The 10,347-nt window shown below is 55.9% G+C and overlaps 1 protein-coding gene across 5 annotated transcripts in view; it reads right to left on the bottom strand.

Annotated features, from left to right (window-relative positions):
• Window positions 1–408: 408 nt before the first annotated feature.
• The window catches only part of DMTN (dematin actin binding protein), a 37,259-nt gene continuing 27,320 nt past the window's right edge, over window positions 409–10,347 (bottom strand). For all 5 annotated transcript variants that reach the window (XM_045006181.1, XM_045006184.1, XM_045006180.1 and 2 more), the window contains exons 7-17: window positions 9,779–9,887; window positions 9,302–9,358; window positions 9,031–9,183; window positions 8,543–8,652; window positions 8,177–8,282; window positions 7,727–7,791; window positions 6,937–6,985; window positions 5,730–5,737; window positions 5,059–5,118; window positions 4,692–4,772; window positions 409–3,273 (exon numbers count right to left, since the gene is read on the bottom strand). In XM_045006181.1, the coding sequence (XP_044862116.1) occupies window positions 3,160–3,273; window positions 4,692–4,772; window positions 5,059–5,118; window positions 5,730–5,737; window positions 6,937–6,985; window positions 7,727–7,791; window positions 8,177–8,282; window positions 8,543–8,652; window positions 9,031–9,183; window positions 9,302–9,358; window positions 9,779–9,887 (912 nt within the window). In that variant the 3' untranslated portion in view covers window positions 409–3,159. The remainder of the gene's footprint in view (window positions 3,274–4,691; window positions 4,773–5,058; window positions 5,119–5,729; window positions 5,738–6,936; window positions 6,986–7,726; window positions 7,792–8,176; window positions 8,283–8,542; window positions 8,653–9,030; window positions 9,184–9,301; window positions 9,359–9,778; window positions 9,888–10,347) is intronic.

Below are 10,347 nucleotides of genomic sequence, written 5' to 3'. Positions count from 1 at the left end.
CAAGCCTAGGGGCTCAGTGGCCTAAAAGGAAGTGTTTCCTAGTGCTTAGAGCAGTAGATTAGGAATCAGGGACTCCTGCGGTTTTACTCCTAGCTCTTGGTGCTAAATAAAGTTTAGTGGCCAGAACAGAGAAAAGGAACAGCTCAGACCTCCTGGGTGCAATTCCTGACTCTGACACACTGCATTATCTTGGGCAAGTCCCTCCTCTTCGGACCTCGCCTTCCCAACCTGTAACATTGAATTACAAAGATCCCCTCCTGGGGGGGTGAGGCTGAATTTCTTAAGGCCTGTGAACTGCTTTGCAGTCCTTGTCTGGAAGGTGCAAAATGCTATTTAACACCACTCTAAAGCGAACAGGAATAAAAATCAGCAGAGGCGGGTGTTGAATAAAGCCATTTCACCTTTAATTATAAGCAAAAAATCACTCTCACATGGAATCTCCGACACCAGCAAAAAATAAACAGAGAAAGGGGAATCACTGTATTCAAATCAGAAAAAAATCCATATTTATATATATATATTTATAGATATGTCGTATAAGTAGCAGTGAAAGGCAAGTATGGGCCAGGGATTTCCCAATAAATTACATTCTTTACATCCCAACAGAGTGTAGTGGTGGGGCAGTGGTTGGAAAGGGAAAGCGCAGGGGGTTGGGTCTCAGGCCAGCGCTGCAGAGCAGATGTGGTGCACAGTAGAAAAAGGACCCAGGATGAGGACTGAAAGGAGCAGCAGACCAGGAAATCGTTTGGCTCATGGGGGGGCAGTTCCCCTATTCGACCGCTGGTTATTTTGACTTTTAAAATGACCCCCAAAGCAAAGGAAATTGTTAGCTCCTTGGGTTTGTTCCTGGAGGCATGTAAGGTGCTGTAGCCCAGATGGGATGGGTGATCCGACCACTAGACTGTCCTGCATGTGCCCCACATAGGGAGCTCCCACAGACGTACATGTGCAGGAGCAGGCTGTCAGGCCAATATCCTGCCAACACCTGACGTTTCAGAGAAAAGCGTGGCTCACCCCTCTAGAACGCTCCTGCCCGAGACAGGCCAGCTGATCCAAACATAGGCTCATTGGATCCCCTTTGATCAATGCCCTGTCTGGAAGGGAGAGTCTCCCGGCTGTTTACTCTTTGCTTGGTTGAGAGATCTCAGAGGTGGCTCTGAGGTGGGGAGTGCAGCTGTGCTGGAAGCCGAGCTCACCCTCTGGCAAACAAAAAGCATGGCGTGGAACAACCCCCCAGGATTCTGGTACGTTTCCTGCCCTTTCCAGGACACACTGCTCCTTGCAGGCGGCTCTGAAGCGTGCGGGGAACGGGGCTTGGGCGGGGTTGTGTGCAAGATGCAGAGCAATCTTGGGTGATTATTTCCAAACTCCAGGGCCTGGCGATGAGGCCAGGGTCCACAAGGGATCGGCACCACATCAGTCTCTGCTGGTCACTGCACAGGGCCTGGCTTCCTAGCTACTGAGGCAGCTGCACAGAGCCCCCTGCCTTGACATCCTCTCTGCTCCTTCACCTAGCATTGACACAGGCATCCCCTCACCCGCACCGGCTCTAAAATATTGTCACTACCTGATGAAATTCCATCCTTGGGCATAGAGAGAGCTGGCTTGTCTGAGCCCTGGTTGGTTACACACTGCGGCTGGGAAGCCAGAGTCGGACCTCACCTGGCGTGTCACCAGGGGACAGCCTGCAGTTTGTGGCAGTGTACTGATGGTGTGGTTTTCACAGCAGAGGGTTATTGCACCCCACGAGGTACACAGCGAGGGGGAAATCCTAGCTGGGAGGCCTGAGGGGGACAGAGTGGGATGGCTGCCAGAGATTGCATGCCAGGCTGGAGAGAACGTGATGGGCTGCCTCTAGGCTCCAGCCTCAAGCCCTGAGTCTCTCACTGCTCAGGCAAACTCCTCTGTTAAACCTGGGGAAAGGCCTTGGGCTTGGCAGGGTGGCCGCTGGGCTTCGACCGAGGATCCACAAAGGGGCAGGAGCAAAATCATCAACTACTAAGGCCTGAAACAATCGAGCTAAGAGTAACCCTCCCCCAGAGGCAGCTTCAAGGGGTGGGGAGTGGGGCTGTAGCCTTAGCGGGAAGGTGTGTGGTTTGAGAGCCTGGGCCATTGGGTTGAGAACTTGGGAGGTGCTCGGTCATGTCCACCTAGAGATTGAATTTACAGGGAGGGATGGTGGGAGAGGGGAGAGCAGGGGGAGGCCAGGAGTGAGCAAGAGCGAGACAGAGATGACCTCAGAAGGGTTGGTTCTGCTTTTCCAGTTCTCTCCAACAAGAGGTTCTTGTGCCCCCTCCCAGCTCCACTGAAGGGTATTTGATTACGAGGATGGGGCCCCGACTGTGGGTGGGTCCATGGGGAGTGGCTGCTAATGAAGATCATGGCTCTTTGGAGCCTATTCTAGGCAAATGGCAACCCCATTGCTGACGGGACACTCAGAAACGCAGCCATGGCGACACCCGGCATCCCCCATGGCCCGTGTCAGGGTTACAGCTATTCAGAGGTATACGTGCACCCTGCCCAGTGTTGACAGGAAGGGAGGCTGGCCCCAAGAGCCAGTCAGGGCCCAGCAGCAAGGTAGAAGCAGCCCTAACTTCCCTTACACCTAAACCAACATGCGTCCAGCAACCAAGCATTACGGTGTGTCCCTGTCCTGTCCACTCCCCAAGCTGAGCCAGAGCCCCTGCCAGAGCCCTCTCCAGTAGCTATGGCTCCCATCCTGGCTGAACCAGCCGTGACCCCAACAGGCAACAGGTGAAGGCAAAGAGGGACACTGATGCCCTGTCCCCGAGAAGCCCCTACACATCATCCAGCCCAGGGACCTTGGCTGACTAGGGTTTGCTTGCTCCTCCCTCCACTTGTTCAACTCTCCCTCCCCTGGCTCCATTAAAAGAGGTTTGACCCAGAGTGAGTAGCCCACCAGCGTTGCCAGCGGCCTCCCTGGGCGTGTGAGGGGGAAGGTTTGGGCAGGGAGAGGCTCTCTGATATCCCTCAGTGAGAGGCAAAACTGGGAATGAGGGATCAACGTGCCTGAGGGGCTTCGGGGAGGGGAGGCAGGTGTTAAAACTGGCTCAGTAGCCCTAAAGCAGCTGTGATGCGAGATTGTGTTTGACACTAACTGAGATCACGGCTAGGGTTGGCTCAGGCCGGGCACTCGGCTCAGAACAGGAAAGCTTTCTTCTTCAGCTCATTCCGCTTCCACAGGGCCAGCTTGCTGAACTCCTCCAGGGACATCTCGAAGACACGCAGGAAATCCTCTGGGGACAGGTGCCTCTGGAGAGAGAGTAACAGTGGGTGTTATGCACCAGTCACTCTGTGTGTGTGTGCATGTGCCAGATTAGAGTGTGTGTGTGTCGGTGTGCGTGCATGTGTGTGTGCCAGATCAATGTGTGTGTGTCTGTGTGTGTACACACAAAATCTCTGTGTGTGTGTGTATGTGCGTGCACCAGATCAGTGCCTGTGTGTAAACGCCAGATCACTGTGTATGCGCATGTGTGAGGTCAGTTTGTGTGTATATGTCTCTGTGCCAGATCAGTGTGCACATGTGAGCACACGTGTGCGTGTACTACTGCATTTTGCAGGGGGGATTCAATTTTCCATTTTGAAACAACTTTTCATTTCAAATATTGTTTATTTTATATAATATTTTAAAAAATCAAAATCAGAATGAAACCATTTTATTGAAACAAAAACATTTTGATCAATGCAAAACAAAAACAAAAAACTGGAATTTCATTTCTCAAGAAATTTCTAACGTTTTGTTTTCGTTGTGTTTTGGTATAGAATTTTTTTTCTGAAATGGTGGAATTTCCCCCAAGATGGAAAATCAGTTTCCCATCCAGTCCTAATACAAACCCTCACACTAGACATGACTACACACAGAAGTTGCATCAGTTTAACATAAATCAGTTTAAAAATGATTTAATTAAACCAATGCAACCCCCAGTGTAGACTCTCTTATATTGCCTTTAAACTGGTTACAGCAGTTTAGCTTGCCCCACGTGGGCTTGTACAGCCCGTGCTGCCACAGATTCACTACGGTTGGTACCTAGATCAAAGCTAACTCAGGAAGATCTATGCCTGCTGCAGTCATGCCTCTGACTGCAGCACAGACAGGCCCAGAGTCGCCTCGGTTTAACACCATGCCTTCAGCTAACCCACTGCCACATGGTGTGGAGAACAGGCCTGAATGCCAGAGCTTCCCTCCGGGCTCCAGCAGACGCTGCCCACTCCTTGCTGGCTGAGTCCCTGACCTCACACTGCATGTGCCCACTCTAGGTGCTGGCCATGGAGTCTGCTGTGCCCGGGGCCCTGTGGCCGGTGCCACCCCATGTAGCCATGGGGCAAGAGCCTGGCTCCCTCCTTTTCTAATCGAATTAGCTTCCACTTTTAGCATTGGTACAAGCTAATGAAATACCCAGGGCTGTTTGTGGGAGCGCAGGAGAGGGGCAGCAGGGGAGGGCAGCTCGGGGATGGGGTGGCAGTAGGTGGTGCTCCAAGTCCAGGGGTCATAAAGCATTAACCCTCTCTTCCCTCTCCCCTTCTCCTTTATGTATTTCTCCAGCTGTTTTACCCTGAATCACTCCCCACCCCGGCCTGGGATCTGTCAGCAGTCGTTTCCTTGGCCCCTCTCCCTCCCCTGGGCCCAGACACTGCAGGGGCCAGCGAGATGCCCCATCCCCCCGCCGTACCTCTAGCCTTGTTCTGTCCACTCCCGGAGGCAGTTTCACATGACCCCTGTTCATCACCGTCAGCACCTCATAGGGGTAAATCTGAGAGCCAGGGACAACACAGTTAAACAATGGAGTTCATTAAAATGCCTGTCCCTGTCCCCATTGCACCCCATCCCCACCCCGCACCCCCAGCTCAGCCTGCAATGAGGCATGTTCCACCACCCACAGAAAGCCTGCAGTAGGGCATGTCTGCTACTCCATGCCCCCCAGCCAGCCAGCCAGCCGGCAGCATGTAACAAGGCGAATGTGTGAGCATCCCAGCCTATGGCTGGGACACCCTGCATCCTGGACCCGGGCCTGCAGAGCCCCCAGCCACAGCTCTTACCTTCTGCTCCAGCATGCTGGGCAGGGAGTTCCCTCTGTCCATCCTTCCCCGCTGGCCATTCTGCAGACAGCAAAACTCCCAGTCAGTCTTGGGCAGGCATACAGGGCTTCCCACACCCAGATCCCCACCACCTCCCCCAAAGAACCTGAACAAACAGCAGGGTGATGGGCTTCAGCCTAGGCACTGGAGAGAGTGGCACTCTGCCCCGACTCAATCTCCTAAAGCCCCACATCTCTGCTGTCTCTCTCTTCCCCACCTGGAGCTCCTAAACCCCTGTGTCTCTACTGTCTCTCTGCCCCCACCCAAGCTCCTAAATCCCTGTCTCTCTTTTCCCACACCTCTCTCCCACTCTCTTTCCCACACCCTTTCCCACTATCCCTCCCCATCCTGCCTCTTTGGGTTTCTCTGTCTCCTCAGCCTGCCCTTCTCTCCTTCTCTGGTGCTGCCACCCCACTCTCTTCCCTGCTGCCCTGCTCCAGTCCCTGTCCTTCCCAGTGGTCCTGTCTGAGTCTCAGCACCAGCCCTGCACCATTGAGCTCTATCTGTCTGGCAGCCACGCGAGGTTGGGAGAGGCTGAGCGTGCAATGGAAGGGAGGGGCACTTCCCCCGCCTCTCCCAAGATACATCACCGCTCCCAGTGTCTCCCCTCCAGCGGCAGGGTGACCGCTTACCTGCAGGCCTGCAAAACACAAAGAAAAGGGGCTTAGAGAACCCCAGCTCCAGCCGTCCGTCTAGGACCCACTCCCCCCGACTCTCCAGCTGTGGGTGCAGGGGCTGCATGTCCCAACTCATTTAGAACAAGGGGCCGGATCCTCATCCGGTGGAAATCGGCAGGAGGTCAATGGAAGTATTGTGGGTTTTACACCAGCTGGGAATCTGGCCCACCGATGCAATGGAGCTTACACCAGCTGAGGATTTTGCCTACTTTCTCTGTCTACACGGAGCGGAGAGGTATCAGTTTCACCCTTTGTGGGCTGCACAAAGCTTTGGAATTCCCAATATCAAAAGATAATGGACAACGGCCACTCAGGGCCTGGCTGCAAAGCCCTCGCTGCCATGGCTGAGCATTCATGCCCAATGACGTGAGTAACAGCCCACCCCGGCAGCGCAGGGGTCACATCTGGTCTGCAGTGCACCCTGCATGAAGCTAGTGTGGGACAGGCGGGGGAGCAAAGCCCCCCAAACAGGCACAGCATGGCAGCGGCTGGGCAGGCTTCCCCCACACCCTGCCCAGCTACTGCGTCGTGCCCCGATGTCTAGGGGTGAGAGGGGAAGGCGTTCCCACCAGCCAGCCAGCCAGTCCTTGGCCTCTCTGCTGGAGCTGCCAGGTAGACACTGCAGCTGGGAAGTGGACCGAGACCCGGCAACTCACTAAGGGCCTCCCGACAGCTGTCAGATACTGGCTCCTGCATGCTACCATCCCGGGCCTAATTTAAACTGGTGCCCTGGAGGGGCAGGACTCTGTCTCCAGCCCTCCCCGATGCCGTGAGGCCACTCAGACCAAATCCACCTGTCCCTCCCAAGGATAATAAGTGGGGGCAGCTATTGTCAGCATCCTGTGGGGCTGGGCGAGAGATGAAGAGAGGGCACTGGGCACAGAGCTCATCAGCAGTGGGATGGGGGCAGGGATGAGCCGGAATCCCTTAGCTAGTGTGAACCCGTGTGTCTCCATCGATGCTGGGGTGCTGCACTGATTCATGCCAGCTGTGGGTCTGGCCCATGGGGCGTGTTACACAGTGCCCTCATCAGGCCAACAGGCCCAGCTAAGCTGAGCAAGAGTTTGATGCTGACGACACTGAATGGCCTCTCCGGGTCAAGTGACCAGACCAGACACACATCTCCCCTGCGCCTGTCCCTTGTGCCATGTGCTCCTCTTACCTGGGCTCCCCTTCTCGCTGCTGGCTGGGCTGAACTCCGCTGACTGCAGCTGCAAAAGGAAACCGGATAGCATCAGCTACCAGGGCAGCAGTGCCTCTGAGTGGGGCAGGGAGCTTGGATAGAAACTGCCTCCTGGACTGATGCAAGAAGCAGCTGGAAGCTGGTGAGAAGGGCCAGACTGACAGCCCCAAGAACAAGGGGCCCTCTGTACCCACAGAGTAGCTGCATCCCAGGGGGCAACTCAGCAAGATTCCCCCTGCATTGCCCTCCACCTTGCCCTAGAGGACACCTCCAGGGAGAAGAGTGGAGTCTGAGTGGTTTTGGTGCCAAGGAGATCTGTCCCACTGGGGCTGGACTGAGACCCAACAAACTCATTTCACACTCCGAACAGCCACAAAGTGGTAATGACTCTCAATCATTGCTGACACGTGCCAGATTTGAACCAGTGGCCCAAAGGCATAAGGCCCTGGGTCCCTTCACCAGCAGGGCAGTGAGCCAGCTGCTCTCACTGGCTGATTTGCTTTGGTTCTCAGTTCTGGGTAACCCCTCTTCCTGACTGTCCCAGCCCAGGACATTACCCCCAGGGGTACACAGCCCAGCCCGGTGCATTATCAACAGCCACAGCTATTCTCAGACACCGTCAGCTGGATCCTAGCCCAGGTGGAGTGGTTCAGTTTGGCACCATTTGGACCTGAACGCCATCTGAACGGATAAGAACAATATGTGGAAAACACCAAACTCCCAAGGACACAACAGGCAAGGGGAGGGTGAAGTGGGGAACTGCACTTACCCTGGTGAGGGTACTTCTCTCATAGGCAGGAAGGGTGGAGGATCTGGAATGCCCCAGGTGCAGAGCTGAAAAAGAGCAAGAGCCAGCATCACCTCTCAGCTGACTGTTCCTGCAGCAATCCTCATACAAAGCAGTGCAGGGGATGGTCCGGGGGGAGCGCCCCATGGCTCCTGCCCCGGCCTCTCCCAGCAAGGGGTGCTGCATGGAGCAGGCCAGGAGAGCTGGCTGGGGGCAGTTCTCGGCTACTCCAGTCCCAGCCATTAACCATATTTAAATAAAACCAACACCTGGAATGATACCAAAACAATGTCACTTGTCAGGGTATCTACTTAAAATGGATGCTGCTCCCGTGGATGCCAGGAAAGGCCTGGGGGGAGGATCTCAGCATCAGAGATGGGGAAGAGGAGAGGAGAGGAGGGCATGTCTGGATCACTGCCTGGCCCCACGCACAGGTGTGGAAGGGCGTTCGGTCTGGGAGCGAGCGGGTTTTCCTCCGGATGGGGAGAGATTTCTCCATCTCCTCCTTCAGGATCATCTTCCCGAGGTTTGAGGTGACCTAAGGAGAAGGAGCAGTCAGGGTCAGATAGGACTCGGTGCTGGGACACAGCCCCCTCCAGCGCCAGCATGCTCCAGAGCACAGCTCCCGTCCCTCAGCCCCAGTATCCACCAGGGCACAGAACCCTCTCCAGCCCCGGCATCCTCCAGGGAGCAGCCCCCATCAAATCCCAGCATCCTCCAAGCTGGAGCCCCCTCCAGCCCCAGCCTGGTCCAGGACTCAGCACTCCTGGAGCCCTCGCACCTCCAAGGTCATCCTACCTTACTCAGCTCCTGTTTCTGTAGCTCACGCAGGTTAGTCATTTCCTCCGTGAGATCCTCCTCTTCTTCCATGCCTTTCTTGGAGGCCATCCGCTGCCTCCACTCCTTCTCTGGGGACCCAAAGAGAGCGTCAGGGTAAAGGGAAGAGCAAGACTCCGAATCAAGGGGGCAGGGAGATAGAGGGCAGCTGGATCCTTTCCCCGCTGGGGAAATTCAGGGAGGCAGAATGAATCACTCCAGCACCAGGGCTAGCAAAACGTGCCAGGGGATCTTTCATGACCACAAGCGGTCAGGGCCCTGGCTGTATGTCCCATCTGCCCAGCCCCCTCAGTCACCATAATGGGGGGTCGATGCTAACTCAGAAGCAACACTTCAGCTTTCCTTGGTGATTTCCCATCTCAGTACTGACCCCGCTCAGCTTGTGTGTGTGTGGGGGGGGGCTGATAGGAGTCGCCCAGCTGCAGGTAAAACACCCTGCCATCACCTACCTACAACTGCCAGGGAGGGAGGGCAGGGCCAATAATCTGTCTCGATCTTGGCTGGCTGGTTGGGGTCCGGGGCCTGGGCTGCTGGGAACTTGGAGCACTCAATGATCTGGTCTTCTATCATGTGCTTGCTCTGTGGGGCTCCCGTCGAGGGCTCTGTAATAGACAGAGGGACAGAAAATTGAGATCTGGCTTCCCCGTCTCCTTGCGCTCGCTCCCCCAAATGTCCCAACCCAGCACCCAAAGGCCGGGGTGGGGAAGCAGCCGCGCTCACCTCTCTGCTTGTAGATCGGCGGCTTCTTGTATATGTTCAGCTCCATGGTGTTGGTCTCTGGAGGAGGGGAGGGGAACAGGAGGGTGAGAAATGCGCCTGAAGGAACAGGCAACCCAGTGAGCCAGCCCCACCACCGCCACTGGCACAGCTGAGCTTCCATCTCACTCCTAGAGGAGGGGGGGGCCCACTGGTGGGGGAGGCTCACCCTCCTGCTGTCCCTGCTCTGTGGGTATACGGAACAGCGCTCACCCTGCTCCATGCTGGTGGGGTCCTGGAGGAAGGACAAGTGGGTTCCAGTCCCCCAGTTGGGTTCAGGTGCTGGCTCCAGCAGGGAGGGTGGGGGTGCAGGGAGCAGGGTCTGGTCTTGGGTCTCTGGTTAGGGTTTCAGTGTGGTGTGTGGCCCTGAAGTTGGGGTCCTGCTCCCCTCGCACCCATGTGGGGAGCCCTGGAGAGCCCCAGGCAGCATGTGGGCCGTACCAGGTCGGTGGAAGTGGTGCACTCCACTCCGGGCTGTGCTGCTGGTCCGGCGACTAGCTGCCTGGGAGGCACTTCCTAGGGATTTGTTTTCCATCCAGTCCCGGATGACCTGTGAACAGAGCCAGTGTCAGAGCAGCTGCTGCCCCGGGACAGACCAGCGCCCCATGCGCCTGTGTCTGACAGTGGCCCATGCTGCCTGCTCAGACAGAGACCTAACTGCCAAGCCCAGACCGCATCTCAAAGTTCAGTCCCACCCCTTGGGAGGGAAAACTCTCCCGAATCTCTCAGGAAAGGCTGACACTGCTTGGAATGGTGAGACATGGCGAAGCTGGCCCCAAGGCATACTGGAAGTCCAGCTGTCCATCTCCCTCATCTTTCACAGCGCTGGTTAGTTTAATCCAGCCTCTAAAACTCTCTTGTTCGATCAGGGTCCAAGTGGAACCTAAGCCCCTGGATTCTGACTCCGCTGAGCTCCTGGGCTAGCTGATCTCACCTCAGCCAGTAGTGCGGATGCTCAAGACACAGCCACGGCATGTGGACAGTGGAGGAGCCATTTGATGAGCCAGTGG

This window comes from Mauremys mutica, chromosome 2 (assembly GCF_020497125.1).
Source record: "Mauremys mutica isolate MM-2020 ecotype Southern chromosome 2, ASM2049712v1, whole genome shotgun sequence".
NCBI lineage: Eukaryota > Metazoa > Chordata > Testudines > Geoemydidae > Mauremys > Mauremys mutica.
Note: the sequence above shows the minus strand (reverse complement) of the source record. Positions and strands in the feature narration are given on the sequence as shown.